This window comes from Paramormyrops kingsleyae, chromosome 1 (genome assembly GCF_048594095.1).
Source record: "Paramormyrops kingsleyae isolate MSU_618 chromosome 1, PKINGS_0.4, whole genome shotgun sequence".
NCBI classification, from domain to species: Eukaryota; Metazoa; Chordata; class Actinopteri; order Osteoglossiformes; family Mormyridae; genus Paramormyrops; species Paramormyrops kingsleyae.
The window spans coordinates 25614562-25642310 of record NC_132797.1 but is presented as its reverse complement, the minus strand read 5'-3'; the positions used below and the strand labels follow the sequence as shown (position 1 = coordinate 25642310).

At 43.8% G+C, this 27749-nt stretch overlaps 1 protein-coding gene across 2 annotated transcripts; it reads left to right on the top strand.

Moving 5' to 3' along the window:
- Positions 1-93: 93 nt before the first annotated feature.
- Positions 94-27749, top strand: xylb (xylulokinase homolog (H. influenzae)). Of its 2 annotated transcripts, XM_023823766.2 has the most exons (19): positions 94-423; positions 1058-1140; positions 1287-1356; positions 2076-2156; positions 2250-2336; positions 6069-6197; positions 6284-6349; positions 6746-6818; positions 7415-7533; positions 8156-8237; positions 9994-10034; positions 10567-10682; positions 12394-12509; positions 12801-12874; positions 12959-13055; positions 17122-17180; positions 18661-18748; positions 25688-25782; positions 27483-27749. In XM_023823766.2, exons 1-19 carry the CDS (start codon positions 370-372, stop codon positions 27549-27551), a joined length of 1599 nt encoding a protein of 532 aa, XP_023679534.1. In that variant the 5' UTR covers positions 94-369; the 3' UTR covers positions 27552-27749. The 2 variants fall into 2 exon arrangements, with proteins under 2 accessions (XP_023679534.1, XP_072568362.1); XM_072712261.1 differs by lacking the exons at positions 94-423; positions 1287-1356.

Genomic DNA, 27749 nt, shown 5'->3' with positions numbered 1-27749 from the left:
GTGATACACAGAACAGTCCCGGATGTCTGTTATTCCTGGGCTTCAGCACTGCTGCTTCCTGCCTTTTGTTTCATTAGTATTTACATTGACGATTAGAACAGGCACTCAGCATATTACCCGAGCAGATAGTGTAATATAACCTTTGAAATCATAGCTGCGATTACTCTTATTTGTTACATTATATATAAAACAAGTGGAAAACATCAGATCACGTGCGTTCAGCTAAAGTTGAGATTGAGTGCGAGTGAGAGAGAGAGAGAGAGAGAGAGGAGAAGGAGGGAGATTTCCTGACATACGGGTCCTTCCTCTCTCCCGCAGCAGTGGCCAGAAGCAGCGCGTAAGCGCGTTTGACCAAAGTCCCGGGTGAAGATGTCCGCGCCGGGTCGGCCTTATTACCTGGGGCTAGATTTCAGCACCCAGCAGGTAGGGCTCAGCTGGCGTGCACGCTGCGCGCTCCCGTGTAAACGGAGCGCGCTGCGAGAAAAAGCTGAGCGCGCAATCAATGCGACGGAGATTTTATGGCGCTCGATCGCGGATTTGGCAATCTTTTAAAATCCCTATAAAATATAGTGTGACCCACAATATATACATATTAAACGTATTATTTGACCGGTAAGATCTTCGATGTGTGAAAGCAGTACCGTAGGCGTCGCTGCTTAATAAAGATATTTAATGACATAAGACACAATTGCATGAACTGCAAACTACCCAGCGCGGAGACGTTACTTTATTACGTAAACGAGATATAAAGTAAAAGTGCATTAATACCGTGGTAATGGTCCCTTTAATTACCCGGTGTACTTAAGTCCTGTAGCAAGTGGGGCGTATTGTAATGCCTAAACCGAAGTGTGACTTATCTCTTTGTGCTACCGGCTGACCGATTTCAGTCAAAACCTCACCAAGCTACACTGTTATGTAAATAAAGCAATAAAAACACCCCACACTCCATAAACATCCGGCACCCCCTTTTCCCATGTTAGCTCCTCTATCGCTTTCGAGCTGCTTCTATATTCTTTGCTGATCACGCATGGTATTCATTTAAGTTTTCCCATTTAAGCTCAAGGTGGTAGCAGTGGACGAGACCCTGAACGCGGTCCACGAGAGCAATGTACACTTTGACAGTGAACTTCCAGAGTATGGGTAAGGAGGTGCAATCCATCTTACACCGTGGCCTTGTACATGTAATTAATTTTTATTTGGGCATATAACTAATATCACTTAAAACTGATACTCATTAACATGTAGTTTCCATTCATATGGTAAAAAGTGAATTCATAATTATCTAGGACTAAGGATGGCGTCCACATTCACAGTGACGGCCTGAGAGTTACATCCCCAGTGCTGATGTGGGTCAAGGTAGTCAGAACATTTTATTTCCATTTAAATTTTGCCATCAAACACATTCTTATCACCCTGTTCTTGATAAATGGCTGGGAGATGGATTGACTGATGGATGTATGGATGGATGGATGGATATAATGCATCCGTATACTGTGATAACATAAGGCATATAGAAGATTGGTTCTTTATAATTATATAGCAATGAAAATGAATGAGAGCCTAATGATATTGGCCAATGATGTATATAGATAAACTTTTATTCATCTCTGAGGGGAAATTAAGGGGCGAACAGCAGCATCACCAAACATGCAACGGTGCAATAACAAGATGAATAGTGTAATTATGAGATGGAGGACAAGCAACACAGAGTCAGAGAGGGAAAATTACATAAAATGTACATATGAGAATGTATGACCCAGGAATGCTGGGGAGTGTCGCAGGACGCGGAATAAATGAGTATGGATGGTAGATATAATGCATGAATGTGACAGAGGTGCAGTCACTGTGGTCAGTGTCATTGCTGATGGTTGGGGACATGGGAGGTGCACTGGGAGGACGAGGCGCTGGAGGATGAGTGTAGGTGTTGTGCAGTCTGTTGTGTTAATGTGGAAATTGATGTGATCGCTGTCAGAGTTGAAAATATCCACTTATCTCCATCTTCCAGCAGCTTATCCAGGACAGGTATGTGAGAAGGCTTATGCAGTTTATAAAATGTGTCCTTTTTTGTCTGCTAGGCCTTGGACATTGTCCTTGAGAAGATGAGAAGCGATGGGTTTGATTTTTCCCGTGTGGAAGCTCTATCAGGAAGTGGACAGGTAGAGAATCAGAAGCGGGCTGGGCCCTATTCATCAATTTAAGGGAAGAGAAATCCAGCAATTGGGGATTTGAGCTCTGTCCCTGTTCTCCAGCAACATGGCAGTGTGTACTGGAAGAGGGGAGCCAGTCTGGTTCTGGAAGGTCTTGATGGAGGGAAGCCCTTACACAAGCTTCTGGAGGTGAGGCTCACAAACACATGTGGAGCAATGGGGGGCTTTGGGGTCGGCAGGGTGTACCTATGGCAAACTTATGATGAACCTTGTTTACCACAAGTATGGTCAACTCCACTCAATGTCTTCATGCCTCTGTGGAGTTGTAAACTAAGTCAGACACTCCAGGTCAAGGTTTAGACTCAGTAGACATAACGGTACGGTTCAAATCATGTGGTCAGTAATTTTACCATTGGGCCCAGAGCAAGGTCTTAAAGCCCAGTCACTCTGGGGACTGTCTGACCCTGCTCTCTCAAGTTTATGTCTGTTTAGATAAAAGTGTTTGCTAAATAATTAAGTAAATGTAATAGACAGAGAAAGAGAAAGCAGTTGTGTTTTATTTGTGTGTGTGGATTGATTTTTATTATTGATTTTTTACAAAAGAATATAAGAAATTTACAAACGAGAGGAGGCCATTTGGCCCATCAAACTTCTTTGGGGAGAATTCAACTAATAGCTCAGAGTTGTTAAAATCTTATCTAGCTCTGATTTAAAGGAGTCCAAGGTTTTAGCTTGTACTACGCTAACAGGAAGATTATTCCATACTCTGACTACACGCTGTGTAAAGAAGTGCTTTCTGAAATCTTTTCTCAAATTTCCACTAATTTCCACTTATGTCCACAAGTTCTAGTATTTAAACTAATATTGAAGTAACTATTTGACTGAACAACATTCTGACCTGTTAGAATCTCATATACCTGGATCATATCCCCCCTTAGTCTCCTTTGCTCGAGGCTAAACAGATTCAGCTCAGCTAACCTCTCCTCATAAGACATTCCTCTAAGATGAGGAATCATTCTTGTAGCCCTCTGTTGCACCCTTTCCAAAGCAGCAATGTCCTTTTTAAGGTTTGGTGATATTCTAGGTGCGATTTTACGAAGGAATTGTATAATCTTAGCATCACCTCCCTTGACTTAAACTCCACACATCTAGAGATGTAACCCAACATCCTATTGGCCTTTTTAATTGCTTCCCCACACTGGTGAGAGTGGGACATGGAAACATCAACATACACACCGAGGTCTTTCTCATAATCAGTTACCTTCATTTCAGTGGAACCCATAAAATATCTGTACTTCATGTTTCTGCTCCCTGCATGGATTACCTTACATTTATCTACGTTAAATTTCATCTGCCAAGTATCAGCCCAGTCGCTAATTAACTCAAGATCCCGTTGTAGCCTCTGTGATGCTGATTCCGTATCTGCTACACCATCCACCTTGGTGTCATCTGAAAATGTAACCAGTTTACTGCATATATTGGTGTCAATATTATTAATGTAAATTAGGAATAAAAGCGGTCCTAAAACTGAACCCTGCAGTACCCCACTAAGAACGCAGGCCCACTGTGACATTGTTACTCTAATAACTACCTGCTGCTTCCTGTCTGCTAACCAGTTTTCAATCAAAGTTTATACAGTTCCTAAAATCCCTGAAGCTTTGAGCTTAAGCAGGAGCTGTTTGTGGAGGACATCAAAGGCCTTCTGGAAATCTTAGTAGATTATATCGTAGGCCTTTTTAAATCAATTTCTCTTGTTGCTTCTTCAAAGAACTGAAGTGGATTAGTTAAACAGGATCTGCCTCTCCTAAATCCATGTTGGCTATCCCTCAGAATATTATTTGAATCCAGGTAATCTATTATTTTTACTTGGATTATAGATTCCATTACTTTTCCAATTATGCAAGTTAAACTGATTGCTGGATTACTTCTATGCCCTTTTTTGAATATGGATGTTATATTAGCATGTACCACACAGGCAGATAAGGATTTCTGAAATAGTAAAATTAAACGTAATATCCCTCATCTCTTTTAAAACTATAGATAAGATGCCATCAGGGCCCTGTGATTAATTTATTTTGATCTTAGCTTGTTTTTAATGCATTGCTTTTGATGTCGTATTTTAGTTTACAGGGAGTTTGTAAAGGTATATCAGAAAAGCCACTGTCTTCCAAGTGCGTCCTGGTCCCTCCTTCCATTTATAAAAATGAGCCAATTAATCATTAGCTTCTGTTAGCTTATTACGATAAAAACTTTCATTACTGACACGTTAAAGTAACTGGCTTAATTCTTAAATTTCAGTATTAGAATTAAAAATTCAAAAAAATTAATCTTACTACTTGTTCTGCCATTGTTCACCTTGCAATTTCCTGTATTGTATCAAACATCCAATTTAAAGAAACAGTACAACCATCATTAATGTGTGTGCATAAACGTATATAAGAAATACATTACATGGACAAAAGTATTCGGACACACCTCTTAATCATTGAATTCAGGTGTTTCATTCAGACCCTTTGCCACAGGTATATACAATCAAGCACTTAGTCATCCAGTCAGGTTTACAAACATTTGGGATAGAATGGGTTGTTCTGAAGATGCTTGACCTTGAATTCAATCACAGTACTGTCATAGGATGATCAATTCTTAAAATTTCCTCCCTGCTAGATATTCCACTGTGAACTGTAAGTGGTATTATTGCAAAGTGGAACCATTTAGGAACAACAGAAACTCAGCCACAAAGTGTCAGACCACATAAAGTAAGCAGGATCGCTGAGTGCTGAGGGGCATAGTGTGTAAAAGTCACCAATGCTCTGTTTCCTCAATGACTGCAGAGTTCCAAACTTCCTCTGGCATTAACCCCAACACAAAAACTATGTACTGAGAGCTTCATGGAATGGGCTTCCATGGCTGAGCAGCTGCATGAAGGCTCACATCACCAAGCACAATGTCAAGCATAAGGTGGAATGGTACAAAGCACACTGCCACTGGACTCAGGAGCAGTGGAAAAGTGTTCTGTAGAGTGACAAATCGTGCTTCTCTGTCTGGCAGTCTGATGGAGTCCGGGTTTGGCGGATGCCCGGAGAACTTTACCTACAGTACCTGACTACATTGAACAAACTGTAAAGTTTGATGGGGGAGGGATACTGGTGTGGGAGTGTTTTTCAGGGGTTGGGTTTAGGCCCCTTAGTTCCAATGAAGGAAACTTTTAATGCTTCAGCATACCAAGACATTTTGGACAATTCTATGCCTCAAACTTTGTGGGAACAGTTTGGGGAAGGACCTTTTTCTGTTCCAGCATGACTGTCCCCCAGTGCACAAAACAAGATCCATAAAAACATGTTTGGGTGAGTTTGGCGTGGAAGAACTTGACTGGTCTGCACAGAGCCCTGACTTCAACCCCTCGGTCACCTTTGGGGTGAACTAGAATGGAGATGTGAGCCAGACCTTCATGTCCAACATCAGTGCCTGACCTCACAAATGCTCTTCTGTATAAATGGGCAAAAATTCCCACAGACACACTCCAAGCTTTCTCAGAAGAGTGGTGGCCATTATACTTGCAAAGGGAGCCCAACTCTATATTGATGCCTATTTATTTAGAATGATATATTGTTGAAGTTCCTGTAGGTGTAATGGCTAGACATCCCAATACTTACAGTGTATACATATAGTGTATGTTACAAATCAGTGTTTTTCAGGAGTACTGCTCAACTATCTGGGAAATCCAGCTATCTGGCAGTGTTTCGGTCCCGACATTGCCAAATATGAGAACTTTTACTGTATGAAGTTTATTAGGTACTGTCTGATGTTGTAACATGACAGGTTGTCTTCAGGACATCTCTGGAAGATCTTTCTGCTTGAAGTTATTCTAAACATGTAAACGACAACCTGCTTTGATGGCACGCGTTGGTCTCTGTGCCACAGGGCTGCTTTGCAGTGCCCGATAGCCCCGTCTGGATGGACTCCAGCACTGCTGAACAGTGTCAGAGGCTGGAGGAGGCCGTGGGCGGGGCTCAGAGACTGGCCGACATCACCGGCTCACGGGCCTATGAAGTAAGAGCCTGGTCGCCATGGTGGGAGATAGTTTATAGCTGATTACTGCTTCTCTAAACTTCCTTTGTTCTTTATACTTCTTTCAGCGTTTCACTGGGAATCAAATAGCCAAGATCTACCAGACAAGCCCAGTGAAATACAGTGAAACAGAGGTGATTATGTTTTTTTAATTTTGCCATTAGCACTCCCTTTTACCTTAGCTACAAAGAACATTTTCAACATGGCTGGACATACTATAATGCCAGTAATTGTGTTTTAGGTTGAATTTTTCCTTTTTTGGAGTTGATGGAGAACTTTGAATTACAAATTGATTATTCTCGGTTGCTGCTTGACTAATAAAATTTCATTTCTTGCAATGCAGTGCAATAAACAATGTGTTTGAGTCCGAGATTGTCAGTGTCCGACACCCATAAACCCACAAATTTCAGTTTTTCCACCTACAGTCCTCATATTCAGTATTGATTGGTTTAATAATGACATAGACAGAACTGCTGTGGACTGGTGGTGTGTGCAATTGGATTATTGTTCTTGCAATGTCCAATTTTCAGAGAATCTCATTGGTCAGCAGCTTTGCTGCATCACTCTTTCTGGGGAGGTATGCTGAAGTTGACTACAGTGATGGTAAGCCAACAAAATATGAGCTTTATAATCCATGGTATTAATAAACATAAATATATATTTTATACTCTATGAATCGTAAGTGGCATGAGGCAACCTGGCTGTGTCTCTGATACCTTTAAATGTTTGCCTGTGGGCTTAAACACAGGCTCTGATCCATGTGAGTCTGGCTTCCAGGAGATAAGCTGTCTTTTGTTCAGTCGGTCTTCAGTTGCCGGGTCAGTTGCAGGCGTCCTTCTGGCTGACATTTGCTTTACACTTTTCTTCTCCTTAATAAAATGTGTACTTTTTGATTGTCTCACTGTGTGAGTTAAATATATACATTTTTAACTAAGCAAATGTCAATAGTTTTATTTTTTGTAAACAATGCTTAGTTGGTATTGATGGATTTTTTTTCATTAACACGACTTTAAAATGTATCCCCTATTGCTGATAAAATACTAAATAAAATACTGGGTCGCTGTGAGTACTGTGGTAAAGTGCAATAGATGCAGTGCTAAATGGTTTGAGATTTCACATGAAAGTGAGGTTAAGCGCTCAGTTCCAGCATCACCATGGAGACTGTAAGCCCCACCCTCCCCCCCATCTCACCGGTGTAGGCTCAGGGATGAACCTGATGGATATCCAAACGAAGAACTGGGCCCCGCCCTGCCTGACTGCCACAGCCCCCCATCTGCAGGCCAAGCTTGGGAACCCTGTGCCTTCCACGACTGTGCTGGTGCGTGATTCTGTGTTTGCGGTGTAACGACGGGTCACCACGTCGGAAACTTGCGAGGCGCCATTAGTGCAAAGAAAAGCACCAGAGATGTTGACTGTTATCGGCAAAAATCCAGCACAGCTTGAATGTCTTTTGATTGCCGCTTTTACCTGCTTCAACTGCATACAAACAGATTTGTGTTACATATTGTTAAATACATCCTCTTAAAATTGAACACCAAACCAGGGAAAACTTTTCTTTAGTAAGCGTGTATCATATCTGTGACCAATAATCCGTAAAGTATGTCAGTAAATTTCAGGTCCCTTTTTATCCATACATGAAAAGGTACCATGCATGCATGTGTGTGTGTATCTGAGGATTCATTTGCCTGCGTTCTCTCATCTACCTCTGTGTAATTCAGAAAGGTGTAATTAGAACCCACCTGGCCAGACAAAGATAGATTGTATGCAGTGCAGGTGATTCCTTTATCTAATCATGAAGCAAAGAAAATATTGAGATACTAGAGTAAACAGGTTCTTGAGAAACTGGACTATTACTGCCTGCCAAGCTATGTGAGAAGTTTTAAAATGGCCCTGTGAGCTCAGAGCCACTTCTAAATGATTTTACCTCCCTCATCCCGTAGGGTGCAGTGTGCCCATACTTTGTCAGTCGTTATGGGTTCTCAGCGGACTGCAAAGTGGTGGCCTTCACGGGGGATAACCCAGGTGAGCTACCTTTCTAGCCACAAGATGGCGCCAATGTTACGCAGCCGGGCGATTCGTCCCCCTTCATCTGGCACTTCGCAAATGATTAGTTAACACCGTGGATTAACGGTTACCATTTCAAGGATGGGAAATGATGCAGGTAACGTGACGTTGGCTTTGTGCCAGACTGTCGCTGTGCAACAGATGGGGCCGTACCGTTTTGTTGTTAATTAGAGGGAAAAACGGGCAGTTATCAGAGAAATATAATAAAGTGTTCTTGACCATGGCTCGTGATGTCAGGTGCTTTGCGGTGTCAGGTGCTGTTGCACTTAATAAATCATTTCAAAAAGTACCCAGTTCAAGGGTATTAAGCACATTTCTATAATTTGGAGATGGAAAAGCGTCTTTATTGCATTACAGGGAAAAAAATTCTCATTTGATGCAAAGGTTCGTATACACCAATAGGCATGCTGGGTATTTGCAATGAAAAATGTTATTGTTTCTAGGTAATCAAGTTCACCTCGCCAGCACCATACTGTGAATCGTCAAATCCAAGTTTTTAACTCTGCATTAGGAATGGTCTCAGATCCGATGATTCAGAGGGTGATGAAATTAAAATCGCACCATTTTCATATCCTTCAAGAGCACCATTGTCAGGGAGAGATTTGATCGGATTTCTTAAACAAGAGCAGTTGATCACCAGCATGAGATTTTTACATTTGCAAAGTATCAGCAAAAACACATGCTAGTATTTGTCAGAAAAACTCTTTTGATGTCACACAACTTGTATAATTATCCCATCTGATCTGGTGTAATATTTCACAGTGCACAGTTTATTATTTTATAATATATATATTTTTTTTTTTGCGTGAGCTGAAATTCAATAGCTTTGGTAAAGAGTAAGTTTACCTGCTCGAATCCTAAACTGTTTTTCATTTTTGTGCACTCACTTCAGATCCTGCCTCTATGTTGCAACCATAAAAAGTACTGGCCTGTTAAACGTGACATGCAATGAAGGGTATTTGTCTGACAACTCGTATATGTTCTTTTTGGTGTAATCAAATTTTCTGCCAGTCATCAGCTCCCTGAACATGCTACCATTAGGCCAATCAATCAAGTGGGTTGATTGGTCTCATTGGGTCACCGAGGGGATCTCTTACATCCTTCTAGAGCAGTGTTTCTCAACCCAGTTCTCAGCGAACCCCAGCTAGTCCACGTTTTTGCGCCCTCCCAGCTCCCAGCCAATCAGGAACACCGAATAGCTGGTACAGGGGAGCTGGGAGGGAGCAAAAACGTGGACTGGTTGGGGTTTGCTGAGGACTGGGTTGAGAAACACTGTTCTAGAGTTTTGTGAGATTGCTGGCTGAGAGAGAATTTAATTTACCTTCGTTGTTGGCAGGATTTGGGGGAGCAGAGGTGCGTTCGTGTACCTTATATTCCATGCTCGGTAAAGTGATTTCGCCACTGGACCCTTGAGCAAAACCAATAAGCCCAGTTGCTTCAGAGACTGGCTGACCTCAAAAATGCACATCACTTTGGATATGTAAATATTAAGTAGCCATAGGTTGGTGTGTGGCAAAAAAACATAGAACACTGTGACTGGTTCTAGGCCACTGTGCCTGGTTCTAGGCCACTGGTTCTAATCCCGCAGTCAGCAGAATGATTTGAGCAAGGGCCCTAAACCTTGAATTGCTTCAGGAACACAGTACACCGCTTTGTAAAAAATCTCTGCTAAATAAATGTAATTGTTATAAAAGTGTTTTTTTTTAAATCATAGGTTCTTTGGCAGGAATGAGGCTTCAGGAAGGAGACGTGGCTGTAAGTATTCAGTTATTACATCAGCCAGATCTGCACATATGGCCCCAGGAGTCAGGAGAGGGCGCCACAAATCTTTGCCCTAAAAATAAGAGGGGTCTGCTGTCAAAGAATCCAAGGAGAGCTTAAATCAGCACTTTGGGGGGTCGCCGTGGGATTCGTGCTAATTAGCTCAAGCTAGTAATGGGAATAAGTAAGGAGTGTTATGTAATGTTAAGTTAAAGCCAACGTTAAGTGTTCCTGAGAGGTCAATTTATAATTGGCTGCTTGGAATCGTCTTTTTTCCTTACGTGTACTTTTTCCTCAGAAGAAACAGTGAATGTGTTATATCTGTAATCGGGAGGTGAGTGACTCAGAGGGTAATGCTGTGGTCTCATATCGCTAGGGTTTGGAGTTTGGTTCTGCACCCCACAGTGACCTTGTATGTGTGTGTGTGTGTGTGTCTGTATGTGTGTGTGTGTGCATGGGAGGAGCCGTCTGTTCCTGGGTTCGTTTTTTCTCTCTTGGGCATGAAGCCTTTTTCCTTCTTGTGAAGGTCAGCCTGGGCACAAGTGACACGCTCTTCCTGTGGATCAAGGAGCCCAAACCCACAGTCGAAGGCCACGTCTTCTGCAACCCAGTGGAAAGCTGTGCCTTCATGGCCTTGATATGGTAAATGGTGCCGGTGTGTCAGATCGGAGAGCAGCATCCCCCGGCAAGACACTTTTGTGGTCTTAGGCCATCATTCTCGTCCTGGAAACAAACCGCTGTGAAGATGGCTGGTAACGATCACCCACATCACCAATTCTGCGTTTCCGAATTAGAAATGCTCCCTCTGATTAGTATGTTGCTGTAAATCACCTTACTTTTGCAGGTGTAGTCTGGCTTGTTCCCAGTATACAGACAAAAAAAATAGATGAGGGTGATGGCCAAAGTGTAGCTTTTATGAGTTGAAGGAACTGAATAAATGGAACGAACAAAATGGCCGGATTACGCTCTGCGTAACACTTACTGTTGCAGCGGACGGATGTGTGTGATTTTTCCGGGTGTCACATGGTTTGTTTGCCCTCTGTCAGTGCAAGTTCTCCTCCATCTCTGATACCTTAAAAGGAATAAAATCAAATGGCACATTGTTGTAGATCCCCACCCCACGCTCCTCTCCAACGTTGTCTACCATCACATTATGTGCACCGCAGGAACCTTTTTTTCAGGAACTAGGACTTTTCTCCAGATCCAAGAACTTTTGTTGCATTCATGTTGCAGGAACTTGGCCCGATTGTAGTTCCTCAGTGGTAGCTCCAGAACCCTTTTTTTAATACCTGCTCCATACTAGGTACTTTTCGTTGGAACACAAACTGCTGGGAAGGCACTTACAGCGATAGCTTACTGGTTAGTTGACCACAAGCACCACTGCTAACTTGGAAGTTATGCAGAAGTGCAGAAAGAGATGTAGTAGAGCAAAAATTGAGTAGATGAAATTATTTTTGTATTATATTATGTTTAATGAATACTTTTTGTTTGCTTGCTTCTCCATATTTCTTTATTGGAAAATTTGATCAATAACCAATATTCTTTTGTCACAAGTGTTGAAACTAGCCAGCGCTTATTAGAGGAATATGTTACACCATTTTTTGTTATTCTGTGAAACCGAAAAATCAATCTTCCGGCCAAATTTAATATAAACATGACGCAAGTGTCACACCCTGCTCCGTACGATCCCGATGTGTGCCACGCCCCCCTCATTACCTCGTGTTCTTCCCTAATGGATCTCACCTGTTGCTCGTTTCCCTCAGCTTGTCTAGTGTATTTAGTCCTTGTCAGAGTCAGTCATCCCCAGATCAGTCATTGTTGTATTGTCCGTGGATGTCCGTACCTGTCAGTCCGTTCGTGCAATAAACCCAAGTTTGCCTGACTACCTGGCTGCTCTCGCCTGCTTCCCGGCTCGCCTTACGCCCGATCGTGACAGCAAGTCGTATGAATAAAATTTAAATAAAAGGCTGTGTCCTGTTTTGATTGCAATGGCTACCCCCAATAACTAAGAAATAGCTTAACAAAACAAATTTGCTATTCTCCAATGTTTTGGGGTGGCGGTAGTTTCAAATTATATGGGAAGTTTAACCTATGAGCTTTTCGTGTCTCTGATGCTTATTTAGCATTAAGGTCCCAGTTCTGTTGTGCAGTGTGAAAGCAACACATAAAAGAGGTCAGGGGCTTCCAAAGTCCCCGGTTGAGACAGCCCAAGGACTTGTTAACCGGGGACCAGGTTCCAGAACTTCGGTGTGAAAGTTTTACTCTTCATGCAGTAACAGAATCACGGTTCTACTCGGCCTGGTGCATGTAGCCATGTCCCCTCTGAACCGCCCATGCCTTTACTACCCTTCAGCTTCAAGAATGGGTCCCTGACCAGACAGAGGGTCCGGGATGAAAGTGCCGGTGGCTCGTGGGATGCTTTCAGCGACGCCCTTAGATCTACCAGCATGGGCAATGATGGAAATATAGGTAACTGGGATACTTCAAATAAAATATTTTCACTTGATTGTTCTATAAAATGACTTATCTGCAGTATGCAGTAATTACCATTCTGTGCAAATGTGTCTTCAGCAGGGATGAGACATGTGTCTATGAAGCCCACAGTGGGCGGGATTTCTGTGTGCTGCCAATCACCAGCCAATGGGAAGGCCAAAGCATATGATTGACAGTGGATGATAGCCCCACCCACCATGGATTCTTCCCTTCATCTCTGTTCTAACAATGTTGCAGTTTGGTTAACGGGAATTCTTTCTGTTCAAGGCATCTATTTTGATGTGATGGAAATAACGCCACCGGCTGTTGGGGTCCACAGATTCAACAAAGAGATGAGTAGGGTAGGTATGTGGTCGCTTATATGCAGGCTTGTGGGATCGCTGTGGATTTCCTCAGCACTGGTACCCCCTATGTGCGGAACGTAGGTTGCAAGCTTCTCGAGGCAGGTGGACATCCGGGCCCTGGTGGAGGGCCAGTTCATGGCGAAGAGGGTGCATGCTGAGAAGTTGGGCTACAAAATCGGTAAGCTTCACGTTTCAGAACTCAAAACTCAGAAGACTTCATGTAAACATACTAGAATTGCCTGTGATTCAGTGCCAAACATGAAGTACAAAACAATATTACACAACACATAGGAGATACACTTCACTGTGCAGTATACACAAACAGCAAGGACAGTGGTCAACAGCATGACGCGTTATGACGGAAATTCTGATCAAAATGAAATTTGTACCTCTGACATGCTTTTTAATTATGTAGCCCGCATAGTTTTTTTTCTTACTCAAAGCATTTTGCTGCGGACATGTTCATCCATGTAGGATTGCACAGTTTCTAGTAAAGATCACAACAGGGATGAGAAACAGTGGAAAGAAACAAAAACAAATAAATTTACATGAGTACCAAATACACACGACTGCAAAGTGCAATGGAAAAAATATGCTAAGAAAATGCAGAAGAGACCAACAACCGGAGGCTGTGCAAAAACGGAAACAATTGTTCCCCAAAGGCAAGTTTTTTTTCACCCAGGTCTCAGTTTTATGGTTTTATATTCAAGTTGAGCTGAAGAAGCCACTGGTCTCGGATCAGCAGAAAACCCAATTGACACGGAATGTAAATCTTCTCTCCTCTAGCTTCTAATCTCTTCAAGTCTGAAAAGCTAACGTATGGCTCGATAAAATTAGATTTTCCAGTAAACAATTGACCCATCCTCCTGCTCGAAGGGCTTGTCATACAGTTTCCTTTTGGATGTTCATGGATCCACAAACTGAGCTTAATATGATTTTTTATTATGGGTGAAATTGTTCTTTTAAGATGTACACACGCATGTAAGGGAAAATGGAACCCAGAGTGGGAGATATTGTTTGCAGCTCTATGTTTTCTGCAGTCGAGCCGGATCGAATTCAGGAAATTCACACGCCCCCAGATTTTAAGAAGCGAGTGAGCGTCACCCTTGAGGGGAATTGTCTGATGAGGAGGAGACATGCTTACTATTCGAACCATCGGCTTTATTGCGTAGATACGCTGTTCCCCCCAGAGACCAACCAGCTCATCCGATCTGCCAGAAGTTTCACCTCTCCACCTTTTCCATTAGGAGCATCCCATCATAACTGTGTCCCTGTAACCTAGCGGGTTGCTAGGCTACGATAATCTAGGGCAGGTGAGGCGCTCTGTTGTCCCACGGCGGAACCCTGCGACACCTGTTGAGGTGCTGTCGACGGCAACGCCTTTGTGAAGCTGGTCACATGACCAACAGAGGGGTTCGTGACCCAGTTCTGAAAATACAAGCGAGCGGGAAAGCGAAAAGGCTCCCTGCTTTATGCCTTATTACTGATGATTTTTTACAGAAGCGAGGAAGCTTTCTGCTCACATGATTCACACAGTGGCTTTCCACTAAACTATTTCGAGTTTGTGAACTGCACCGATTTATCCTTTAACTGTGTTTCATCTACTGGAGAATGGGGGTGATAAATTAAAAGTATTAAATATTTATTGTTTTCATTAATAATATTAGTCGTGTGTATTCCCCACGGTTCTAAGATAGAGATGTACCTAAAGCAAAACGCAAAATGAAGTGGCTCTAAATTAATTTTGGGTCCAGTTTAAAACATGGGACCAGTAACAGAACTACGTTCTGAGCTTCCAGCTTCAAAGAAAAGGCCCGACTTGTCGTAACATTGCATCAATGTGTGTCGTCTTTAGGGTGGGGGCTTATTTAGCTATGCGCTGCCCGTCTGAATCACCCCATATCCCCAAGAGCACCATCGATCACCTCAAAACGTTACCGTTTTTGGCATAAATTATTCACGTCGTCCTTTGATCTCTCCCGGAAGGAGACTGTCTGCACAGAGGTTGCCTACGGTACCCAGGAGCGACCGGGAGCTCAGCCCCGCTGTTCGAGACCAGCACTTAACCTTCCCTGGTGCAGACGGGTTGATGTGAGGCTGGGGAAAATGATAAAGAAACGTGGCCAGTGCTGGTAACTGGACCCTTGGCACTGGCGTCTTGGCAGATGTGCTGCGGGTCGAGGACATCAGCCGTCAGACAGACGGAGTAACACCGGCATCCCACCGGCTGATAGAAACTCCCCTCACACGTCATAATGACCAAAATCGCTAAGATTCGGAGCAGTGCTGTGAGAGTTAGGGGATATTAAAACACTTTTGACAGCTGGAAGGAGTGATACTTTACCCTGCGTGTGATTCCTTTTACCGCGACAACCGATTAATACCTGTTCATATGCAATGAAGACTGTCTGGCAGTCTATTCTTCCATTTTCTAGATTTTTGTACTGGGATGATGGGTAGGAATATCCGCTTAATTACCAGGTGCCTTTAAAGTGGAGGCAAAGCTTATAGTTTTGCTGTGCTTCATGGCTTTTGAACCCATGGTCTTTATATTGTGAGCGTAGTGGTCTACTTTCTGAGCTACAGGATTTAAGCAGCACTGATATCTAGCAGCCATGTTCCCTACAAGGGTCTAATCCATCTAATGTACATCCCGATACCAAGAACTTACCTACACTATATGCCTTCTGTTCATATTCCCTCAATAGGTGTTTCAAATGGCTACAAATTATTTATTGTCCGACGTAATGGGATGTTTACAGAGGCTCAGTGGTTAGCATTGTAGCCTCACGTGACCAGGCTTGCTCTTAGGGGAATTGGTGACTGTTGCCCATAGTGTGTGTACTCTGCGATGGGCTATCATCACATCCAGGTTGTCCCTTATCTCGGGCCTTGTACTTCCTTGATGCTGTCCGTGATTGTGTCCTGGAGAAGCAGTTATGGGGAGTTATAGAGGATGGGTGGATGGCCATGTTTTAAATTCGTATATTTAAATATGCTTCTGTGCATGACCAAAATGGCGAGAATCAGAGGAATTTCCCGACTCGGCTCACTCGCATCGTGATGTTTCCCCCGAGCCGCTCATAAACGCAGTTTAATTCGTCGTGAAATCCTCCACGGTTATTTCATATGTATATGAGCGTGAGGGCTCCCGCTAGTGCCATTAATATTTAGCAAATGCAAATGACAAAGGTCTTATTCATAACTGTCACCCTCCCCCTTTTCCGAGAGTTTTATTGATGTGCAAAATGGGAATGTTCTTGAATACACAATGACCTTAAACAGAAGGCGTAATTAGCATGGAAAGCGTCAGTGATTTACTGTGTGGGCTGGATATTAATGAAAAGCACCGAGATATGCGCTCTATGTAGGTGAAGAATGTGAGGAAGTGAAGAAACTTTAAGCTGTGGAATCAAAACACACATCAGTATGTTGCTCTATCACAGAATGGAAACACTATACATCAGGGATATTAGAAGTGCCTGGGTATTGAACTGCTATTGCTGCCCAACATACCAATACAAAAATCTGGAAGAGTAGACTGCTAGGCAGTGTGTTGGGTCTTTGCAGCACGTGAGTGAGTATTAATCGCTTGGAATCACGAGGTCAGGTGACACGCGATGCTGCTTCTCGGCTGTAATTGCGGTGAGAGTGATCGCACTTTCATGGTAAACATTCAAGGTGCAAGGGAGTCCGTTGATAATATACCTGGTTTCTAGAAATCCGTGTCAGTCTTGTATGGTGGGTGTCCTGTTGGGTGTTACAAGGGTGTTTTCGGTGCTAATTAAAATGGTGTACCTAAATGGTGTACCTAAAAATAAGTTAATACATTTCCAAAGTACAGTATCGAAGTGTTACATTACTATATTTCCATGTATTTTAATGTTAAAGATTTTTTGGTAACAATTCTGAATTGCATGATGGAAAGATACAGTGTTTTGTGTCTCTTATTGTCATATGGTGTTGCAGAGCAGTTTTGATTAATGAATGGCATGCCTTAAGACCATCCTTGGGGGCCCCCAGACAGTCCACATTTGTGGTCCCTCCCAGCTCCCAGCCAAACAAGGAGCCTGAATACATGGTGGAGGTGAGCTGAGACCTGGGGGGAGCAAGAATGTGGACTGTCTGGGGTCCCTGAGGACTGGGTTGGGAATCATTGCATCCAGATTCCCCTGTATTTTGCCACTTGCTGTCATAGTTTGTGGTTTGCTTCAAAATCACTCATACATTTTTTTTTCTTCCAGTTCCTGGAACTAAAGTCCTGGCCACCGGGGGGGCTTCTTCCAACAGTGATATTGTGCAGGTTAGTTGACCTTGTCACTTAAAACATGGCTTTCATTTGTTTTTGTTTTAATTGTAGTTTGGTAGGTACAAGGAAATACTTTCATAGTGGTATTGTACAAATATATGTAAATGACAGTGTTGCATAATCCTAAGTATAATCATAAATCACTTTTCTGTAAACATCTGTTCCTGTTTTTTTTTTCCTTTTAATTTCTTTCTCTCCTGTCCTTAGCCAGTTTTTTTTTTGTCATGCATGCCATTTATAAAATGAGTGTCTTCTGGTATTTTAGTGCATGTGTGTGTGTGTGAGCGGGTTTACCTATCCTTACGGGGACATAATGTCCCCATAACATGATAAATATCTGTTTTTTTCCCTTATGGGGACCGGTTTCCTGGTCCCCATAAGGGAAAACTCTATTTTATAAAAATTGGTGACTGCTGTGAAAAAACTAAAAATGCAAAAACTCTTGTATTTTGTTTGGTTACTTATGGTTATGGGTAGGGCAGGGTAGGGGTTAAGGTTGTCATAGTTAGCGTTAGCATTTTTCCCATTGAAATGAATGAGCGGTCCCCATAAGGATATGTTTACCCTACATGTGCGTATGTGTGTGAGCGTGTGTGTGTGAGCGTGTGTGTGTGAGCGAGCGGGTTTGTGTGTGTGTGCATGTGTGCATACGTGTGTGTGCATGCATGCGTTTGTGTGTGTGTGCGTGTGTGTGCATGTGTGTGTGTGCGTGCGTGTGTGTGTGTGCATGCGCGTGCATGCGCGTGTGTGTGTGTGCGTGTGCGTGTGTGTGTGCATGCGCGTGCGTGCATGCGTGCGTGCGTGCGTGTGTGTGCGTGCGTGTGTGTGTGTGCGTGCGTGTATGTGTGTGTGTGTGTGTGCATGTGTGTGTGCGTGTGTGTGTGTGTGCGTGCGTGTGTGTGTGTGCATGCGCGTGCATGTGTGTGTGTGTGTGCGTGTGTGTGCGTGCGTGCGTGTGTGTGTGCGTGCGTGTGTGTGTGTGCATGCGCGTGCATGTGTGTGTGCGTGTGTGTGTGCGTGCGTGCGTGTGTGTGTGCATGCGTGTGTGTGTGTGCGTGCGTGTGTGTGTGTGTGTGCGTGCGTGCGTGTGTGTGCGTGTGCATGCGCGTGCGTGTATGTGTGTGTGTGTGCGTGTGTGCATGCGCGTGTGTACATCCATTCCCTAATGTGCTGCCATCTCATACAAGGTCTCTCCTGCCCAGCAGTCTCCAGGCTGCCCGCAATCCGTGTTTTTTTTTTTTGCAAAAGGGGTGGATGGACATTTCACTTTCACATGAAGTCACAGTGATTGAACTCTCTGCTCCTGGAAGCCTTGAAACAGATGTGTGGAGAGAGGGTTATAATTATTATGTGTTTCCTTATAATGGCTAATATGCATTACAAAGGTTCTATCTGCATTAGCATGTTCTGAAAAGAAGCCCCCATCGCGCCCCCCCCGGACTCATTCCAGCCTCCCTACCCACCCACCTCACAGGTCCTTGCTGACGTGTTCAACGCTCCCGTGTACACCATCGACACGGCCAACTCCGCCTGCCTCGGCTCTGCCTACAGAGCAAAGCACGGTAAGCCCTGGTATTCCAGCCCTTCGGGGGCGGTGTGCGGCTCAGCGTGTGAATACTCTGTACCTGTGATCAGAAGGTCGCCAGTTTAAATCCTAGGGTTGGTAAAGTGATCTTACCATTGGGCCCTTGAGAGAGGCCCTTAACCCCCAAATGCTCCAGGGATTGGCTGACCCTGCTTTCTCAACTGTCCGTTGCTTTGCATTAAAGAGTCTATCGTATTCTTAGCTATTACTTAAGGGGACCCAAGAGGTGAAATCTAAACATAAAATGAGTTTCATATGCTAGCAGAATTGTATTATGGTCACAAAAAGTGATCAGAATGCCGTTTTCAGGAGGTGTGTACTGATTCATTTGTTTGGCACATTTTACCATTTTTGTTTATTGCAACAATTAATTTTAATTTAGCTAATTTATTAAACATACAATAGCTAGTCCATTTTTTATTCCCGTATTTTGAGAAGCAGAAATATTAGAAATGATCAGAAGGTTAAAAATGTTGTCTGTTTTTTTATTTTTTGTGGTTTTGATCAAAGCATACGTCGAACAAACCAAGCAAACGGGTTCCCCACCGACAGTTTCACGCACACTGGGTTCAATAGTACAATAATCTTCAAATGTGTCTTTGGCAGTCGGTGGGAGGTGTCGAAACGGCAGATGTGTGCTGTAAGTGTTTCTTCAGGCAACAGAGGTCTCCCTATGAAGTCAGCGAGTGGTTTCAAAAGCACAGCCAATTAAGCTGGCAGGCAAGAGCTGAAACCGGTGACCAACCAGTGTTGTTAAATCGCAGTGTAATTCAGTGACCTTGCGACTGGCTTGCTGGTTATGGTTTCTATATTATGTAGTTGGGTGTTTCTTCTTCAAGTAAAATACAGAATGTATAGGGCTGTCAGTGTTTTTATATAACAACCTTTATCTGAATAAATTATGAAAATGCCTCAAGTAACATGCTTTCCTTATAGCCAGCAGCAAGGTTCCTGACCAGCCAAAATAGATAAAGTGATCATTTTAACGGTGTGTGCTTGGGTCAAATACACATTACATTGTGGGAACTAAATGTCCCCACAATGTGATAAAAACCTGCTATTTTGAGGTTGTGGGGACCTTTTTTTTTCACTCCCCACCGGGGGAAATTCAGTTTTATAAATATCTGTGACTGTAATCAAAAAACCAAAAGACTTGTTGGTCGCCTGTTGCTCACAAGCTGTCACTACATTAGGAGGGGCAAGGGGGGCCCAAAGTGACCTTCTGAGCAGGGCCCCTGAAACAACAACACCTGCCCCATACTTGTAGCCGACCCTAGGCAGTGCTTCATAGACCTGAGGTCAACTTCAGTGGAAATCAGCCTCCCACCTGCATCTTTTTTTCAGAACTGATTTTAGCTGTCAATAAACGTTAATAAATGCTCATTTTATCAAATGATTTTTTATAATATAAATATAAATACTGTGAGTAGTATTTCTTCACCTGTTTGGTTCTTTTAAATTCACCTGATAAATTAGCAATAAATGTGCTTTCTGAGTATCCTAAAACCTGATTCAATACAAAAGTATTGTGCTTAAACGGAGATTTTACGTGAAGGTGGGGTTTCTTCGCAAGGCTATTCTAAATCAAATTAAAATAAATCTTAAGGTTTTTTTTCCCCTTGCATATCCAATTGTCAGATGCAGGCAATAAAAGCGAGGTGATTGTGATGTGTCGTTTCGTTAAGGCTTTCAGGAGTAGGTTATTGCGCTCTATGCATCTGGAGTTATCACTATGGCAACAGGAGCGGCCGCAGTGCCCATAGGCAGTGAGTGGAGGTCCACAGAGTGGGATTGGGCGGCAGCCTGTGAGGCGGATTGGGGAGGGAGGGACTGGCTTTTACAGGGACCCTCACCCCACTGATCCTGTTTAGCATGTACCGGTGTGATCGTAGAAAAGGCGTTTGAAGGTGATGCCACGGCGCTCGCATTAATACACGCCTGCTCATTCCTTCATGTGAGGCTGCTGACACATGTATAGGGTTAGTGTGGCATCCTGGGTGAGGGGACGTGCCTAGTCAGTGATGGGTGTTAGTGACAGTGCGTGGCTCAGCAGGTTAGGTGTTGGTTCGAATCCCAAGGTTTCACCAGTGGGCACTTGGGCACGGCTCTTCACCCCTAATTGCAACAGTGACTGGATGACCCTGCATTCTCAACTGTATGTTGCTTTAGGTAAAAGTTTCTGCTGAATAATTATGTAAGAGCCCTTTTCTGTGTTTGTGTATGCTATGTGAAATTTGCATTGTGTTGTGTCTGTTTTCGTTAATAGATTTTTTTTGTGTGTGAATGAAATGACGTCTCTGTCACGCCCTCCTTGTAGTAAACATGATGATGTCAAATGGCTGGCCAGATGATTAGACCTGCATGGCCTTCGAACCACACATCCAAGCTGGGAAAAAGCTTATTTTCGATACAAATGATAAAACAACAAAGAGAACTTGAAATCCGACTGCATGCATTTGCCGATGTTTCCAGGCCAGGCCGTAGTGGAAGCCTTACATTTTGGATTCTATTAGCCACTATATTCATGTAATGAAATAGGGTTCTGTTTTGTCTCTGTTGCTGTTTTGTGGAGTCCATGCTTGGAGTCCCCCCTTATGTCTGCATGTTATGTGATCAGTTCTCAGACTCACCTGGAACCCACACGTCACACTTACAGGTGTGTGCATTCAACCTGGTCCCAAGTCTGTGCCTGCTTGTTTTTCAGTTTCTTATTGGTAAACGATCCAGTTTCCTCACCTATATGAACTCATGCTTCTCGTGAATCTGTGATTCTGATTTGCCCTCTTAGATGGATAGGTGGATGTATGGATCAATAGCAGTGAACAGCCTTGGGTGCACAGGTGTAATTTCTTACTAATAGTGGAATTCTGGATTTTTTTTTTTTTGGCCAAAAAAAAAATGAGTCTGACCTTTAGATGCACTGCCCGTTGTGGATGAGCTAGCTAGCACTTATAATCAAACGCCAATGTAACGATCCATCCTTCCTCTGAAAACACCGCTAAACAAATTGGAAATGCAATTAGTGAACGAGTGCAGCCCTGTGCCCGATGAAACGACCCAGTGGAAACGGCTATAATTACGTCCTTTATAATGATTTGACATTAAACCTCAGACAACAATTTAGGAATTAACTGGCTGCCGATCTCACTTGCTATACGGACCGAATATAAAGTTATGCAAGTAAAACCGTACTTTTTTGGGAGCCGGATGTTGGGCTTTGTTCGCCATGCCATTATTGAGCTTTCTGATAAACCGTTAAGCAAAATGAAAATGTTGATTAGTTATTAATGAGACCCTCAGACTGCGAGACAATTGCAGCGTGAATTATTAATGCAAATCCTTGGATGTTTGGCATGTGTCATATTGATCATTGTTTTGCTCTTCCTTGGTGCTCATTACGCCTCTTTGGATCTTGTCCTAAGTCCTTGGGAAAAGGCCGCATCGGGGGGATGTTGCCAAGAGCCCATTTAATCCCGTAAATGAGAACGTAAGCCACCGTTTCGTCTTGCAGCAGAAGGCCCGCGCGCCGCTAACTCGTGGAGACAGCGTGCTTGAGCGTCACCGTCTCCGTTTTCATTACGTTTTATCGTTTGGTTTTAATTGCTAGTCAAAATACAAAGTAATCCGCCAAGGGATTTGGAAGCTGAGACCAAAGGCCCTCAGCCTGTTGCATGGCCGCCCTTGTCCGCTGCATCCGGCGCAAATGTGATATTGATGCGTTTTATTGTCGAAGGAATGAAGATTTCAGTCGCGTCCCGGTTGATTAAAGAGGACAAGCCCAGCCAAAACTGATGGACAGTTTCCAGAATCCTGTTGGCCTCAATTTCTGGAACCTGCAAAGCAGCATGGTCCCTCTTTGCAGTGGAAAGACAAAAACAAAACAAAAGAATCAAAAGGGCGTCACCTCAGGTCCTGATTTTTAGATGGAATCAGACTTTGTTTATTGCGAGGAGCTGCAAGGACTCGCCTCCTGTACAAATGATGACTCCTGCTTAAAACAAACACACAGAAATGGTTTGGTTGTTTGTCTGCGGGAATCATTTCTTTTGAGTAAATTAAGTTCCAGGCTAAGGAAACAGCGCCATGCCCTTTGGAAATCGTTTCTGAATGAAGGATTTAGCGTCTCTGCTTCATCTGTGATGCAGTATGCCTAAAAACTAGGTCTCTGTTCAGTTTGTTTCTGTTGAGATTTAGGTGCTTTGGATCGGCGTGTTCCAGAATATAACCTCTTATGTGTCATAAGACAAAGAGCCTGTCTGAAGTCTTGTAAAAGTATGTTATGTTCATGTGTGTAAGCAATTACTCTTTTTATATTTTTTTGGGCATTATCTTGTAATCAGGATTATGGGAGTTTGCATGTTCTCCTCATGTGCACAAGCATTGTAGGTGAGTGTGTATGTGTCTGTGTGTGTGTGTGAGCTCCTCAGACAGCAGGAATTATTAGCAGAGTGAATTATTATTAACGCTCAGTAAAAACGGTTTAATGTAAACACTTCATTGTATCATATCAGCCTGGATGGAGCATATGTCTGTAAGACTTGCTCTGAGAAGGGATGGGAACTGAGTCATGTGACTGGGTGGGACGGTACCTGGTCATGTGACTGGGGAGTTTGAAACCAAGTCATGTGACCTGGGCATGAGAGGGAGGAATGAGGTTTTTAAGGAATGTGAACAGGTAGAATGGTTGGGGGGGGGGGAGCACACAGGTACCCTGGTACATGTGTAGAGTCTGGTAGGGGCTAGAAGTGTGTCCAGGGTTGGGCTTTGGGACCTGAGTGCATCTACTGACATGCAGAGGGTCACCCGACTTCCAAGATGGATGAATTGTATTGCATGCAAGCCATAGCATGCATTGGGGTTCATGAGGTCGCTGGAAAGGGGTGTGTGGAGCTCCAGATATCTTTGCCACAGGATGAAAGTCCAAACCTTTAAAGTCCTGGTGCTCCCTGTCTTGCTGTATGGCTGTGAGACATGGATGCTATCCAGTGAGCTGAGACAAAGACTGGACTGCTTCGGTACTGTCTCTCTTTGGAGAATCCTTGAGTCCCGCTGCTTTGACTTTGTGTGGAATGAGCGGTTGCTAGAGGAGTCCCAAATGAGGCACATTACCTGCGTTGTGAGGGAGCGTCAGTTACGGCCCTATGGCCATGTGACGCGTTTCCCTGAGGGTGATCCGGCTCGCAGGATCCTCAATGCTGAGGACCCAAGGGGCTGGACCAGGCCAAGGGGACGCCCACGTGACACCTGGCTGCGGCAGATAGTCGGTCATTTCTGGAGAGTGGGACTGGACCATGTATCTGCCTGGGGGATCGCCGGTCGGGATCTCGAGGAGTTTCGCTGTGTGGTGGGTGCATCAGCGCATGCTCCCTGACCTGATCTGGGGTACATAAGTGGGAGCATAATTCATACAGACAGGCCTTGGGTCCTTCTGGTTTGACTTTGTGTCGAATAAGCAGTTGCTAGAGGAGTCCCAAATGAGGCACATTACCTTCATTGTGAGGAAGCGTCATGATATATTTATGATATATTTAGAATTGGTGAGTGACAGGGGATGGGAACTTCAGGGGCCAATCAGCTTTCAGCTGAGGTCAGTGCCTCTGTGATCCCGCCCCTGTATATGCCCCTGAATTACAGCTTACACTACTGTTGCATTTATAAATTGACTGAATGTCACCTGTGTGTTTTCTGCAAAAAGCCTCCCCAAGGAGCCACTTGGGGTCCTATTTACCCTCCCGGCCCAGAGGCAGCCAGTTCTGCCATGCCAGGTGTGATCTGAGCCACAGACGCGTATTCCTGCACCTCTCGATGAGCACTATACCCCCTTAACGACAGGCTCGCAGTGGCAGGCTGTCACCCAGGTTCCTGTGTTGGAAAGTGACCTGCTGCTTGGTTGTTGGGACGTTCCATTATCGACAGAATGCGGGGGGAGATATCGGCCTTGGCGTTTGGATGCTTTGATGCAGGAGGAGATCTCTGTGATCTCGAAGCATCCTCTGTCCAATAAAAGTGTAGATTATTAAGCCAGTGTCAAAACCAGTTGTTTTTTTTCCATGGTATATCTATTTTCTTTCATGGTTTAGCCTAAAGTAGAAGTAAATGCTGAGGAGAAATCCCAGTTCTTTGTGATGCTGGCTGGCAGGTTGGGTCGCGCATTTCCAGTCCTGCTGTGTTTAAATGCCAGGTGCATTCCTACGAAGACTAATCTGACAGCCTGGCCAACTCAAAGGTCAATGTCTCTGTAATATGTTATGTAAGCAACACTGTGGCCCCCGGGAATCATTCCAGGTGAAGTGTTTTTCATTTGCTTATTGGATCATCATTTTTATTTTATATATCACAGCACTGCATGCTTTAGCACTGTGATCCTGGCTTTTGTGTAATTAATGTGAACCATAGTATATGTATTTAATAGTACTCTACCTATTTGCATTTCTGTCTGCATGCCAGTTGTTTCTAGGTATGTCTTATTTTTTATGCATTTGGGGTTGGGCTATTGGTCAATGATATTGTATGATTTTTTTTTTAATTAACAGTCAATTAAAGTGGTACCTCACTGGCTCCCCTGCTGACTGTCTCTGAAACCTCCCTGACTCTACAGTTGACTGTCTCTGTAACCTTATTGGCTCCCCTGCTGACTGTCTCTGAAACCTCCCTGACTCTATAGTTGACTGTCTCTGTAACCTTATTGGCTCCCCTGCTGACTGTCTCTGAAACCTCCCTGACTCTATAGTTGACTGTCTCTGTAACCTTATTGGCTCCCCTGCTGACTGTCTCTGAAACCTCCCTGACTCTACAGTTGACTGTCTCTGTAACCTTATTGGCTCTCCTGCTGACTGTCTTGTCAGTGCACTTGGTAGGGGGCGCTGCAGTTGGTTTTTAGAGAATGTTTTGTTAATTTCGCCTGTGTGTTTGGCAGGAGTTGAGGCCAAAAGGGGTGTGTCTTTTGCCGATGCTGTTCGACATGCACAAGAACCGAAGCTGGTTGCGACGCCTGGCCCGGGAGCAGAACAGGTTTGAATTTCGATTTTACTTTCACATTTGTTCCGCAAATCGTAAGCAATTGTTCCTGTCCATCTAGAAGTGGGTGATGAAGACGCAAGTCATGTGGTGTGCTGATGAAGGTGTGGGAGCGTGTGGGAGGAGCAGTGAGCTTGCCAACCTGTTGTGAAGGGCTGTACTTCTGCACAAAGCTGCTTAGAAGAGCTGAGGTTGCCGGTGCCTCCGTTGACGGTGTTAAATGTTTCTTTTTCCCTGATAAGTCGTGGCTCGCCAACGCTGCAGCACAGCGCTGAATAGCCACCTATGTAAGAACGTCTATAGAGTTGAACAGAAAGCTGTCTGAACTATAATTAGTCTGGCCTTTACTGAGCTATAGGCGCAAGTCACATGTCCACATGGATGACGCAGTTCTGCTCCTTCCCAACCCCCCCCCGCCCCCCAACTCACACAACCGCATAAAGGCCTCTTTAGTGCTTCAGCAACTTGAATCTTCAGATCGAGGCTGACTCAAAGTAGAACAGGCCACTTTACAGAGTCGACGGCCCTTCGTTAAGCACTCCGCCCCCGCCAGTGTGAACTCGAGTCTCTCTCTAGCTCTTGGACTATTTACAGGAGGGGGGGGGGGGACATGCAGTCAGAAAGCAGAATTCATGCTGCCATTTGGAGAACAGGGGGTTGGAGGGTGGTCATGTGATCAAAGGGAATCGGCCGTGTGGTTGGCGTATCCTGATAGGATGCTGCAGTTGGGGCTTTGTGTGCAATTGCCTTATTGGTAGTTTTGGTTGCTGGTGATTGGTTTAGAAGGTTGCTCGGAAACGTGGTGTGTAATTGCATTTCTTATGTGAGAATCAGTGTTCTCTGTTGGATATTACTTTAGGTAAATTGGCACTAGTGGATAAGTGCGTGTCCTGCGACAGACTGGCATCCCATTCATTGTGCCCCCTGACCTTACAATTCAGGCTTCCCACGTCCCTCTGTGGGATAATGATTTTGCCGATGGATGAGTTGACCAAGGCATGGCTGAGACTGAGCCAAATTAGAGCCAGGCGTTTGAAGTATTTCGGCTTCTTATGAAGTTTACTGTCCCTGGCTCACTATTTCATTAATCTTTTGTCAGAGAACTGAGTTCTGTTTTACTACAAACTGACAGGTTTTTATATATATATATATATATATATAGGAGACCAGGACACTTCTGTCTGAGAACAGACCTGACTGTTAGGCTGGTTTCCTACCAGGTGAGAGTCACTCTTCTGAGCCAAGAGAGGTCCATGGTGTTAAAATATGCTCCTCTGGTTTTTGGTGGCTTGAGGACAAATTCTCCATTCCTTAAGGACAATTGTGCTCAGGCCAGTCATTGATCCTGTGTTTTATGTGGCCTTTCGATGGACTGCCATCCTGTCCCAGACATCGCCTCCCATGGGCTTTGTGCTTCCTGAGACAGGCTCCACATTCACCCTGTACTGCAAAAGGACATGAATAATGCAGCTGTCGCTCTTTAATTCTTAGAGGGGGAAAAAGTAACTAATATCTCTTATTTAGTCTTACTATTAAACTGGAACTGTAACATAAAACTGATGTAGTGCATACTTGGTTTCATATATAAAATTTAATTAACTTGAACAAAACTGCAGGTGTGAGTAATTTGAATGTGCAGTTGAAATGTGTTTTTACTGCTCTATTCAGTGAGGTCTTTTCGTCTTCCTTCTCAGATTTTTAGGCCTCTGCTGAAGAGATATGCGGAATTGGAGGAGAAGATACTTGAAGAAGCAAGAAAATAAGCAGTCAATTGGTCCAGTGAATTAATATGAATTTCACAAATTAAAACATGAAATTGACCCACCTCCTCTGGTATTAATACTGATGTGAAACCGTTCACAAAAGAAACAAATGTTACCAATTATTAATAAGTGTTTACCATGGTGAAGGTGGAAAAATGAGTGTTGGAAAAAATGTGAATAAAAAATCCTGTATATGTA

Coding starts and splice junctions, on each gene's coding strand:
- xylb (XM_023823766.2), top strand. CDS start 370: ATGTCCGCGCCGGGTCGGCCTTATTACCTGGGGCTAGATTTCAGCACC. Junction 2,337..6,068: donor CCTTACACAAGCTTCTGGAG/GTGAGGCTCACA, acceptor TCTGTGCCACAG/GGCTGCTTTGCAGTGCCCGA. Junction 10,683..12,393: donor GCCTTCATGGCCTTGATATG/GTAAATGGTGCC, acceptor ACTACCCTTCAG/CTTCAAGAATGGGTCCCTGA.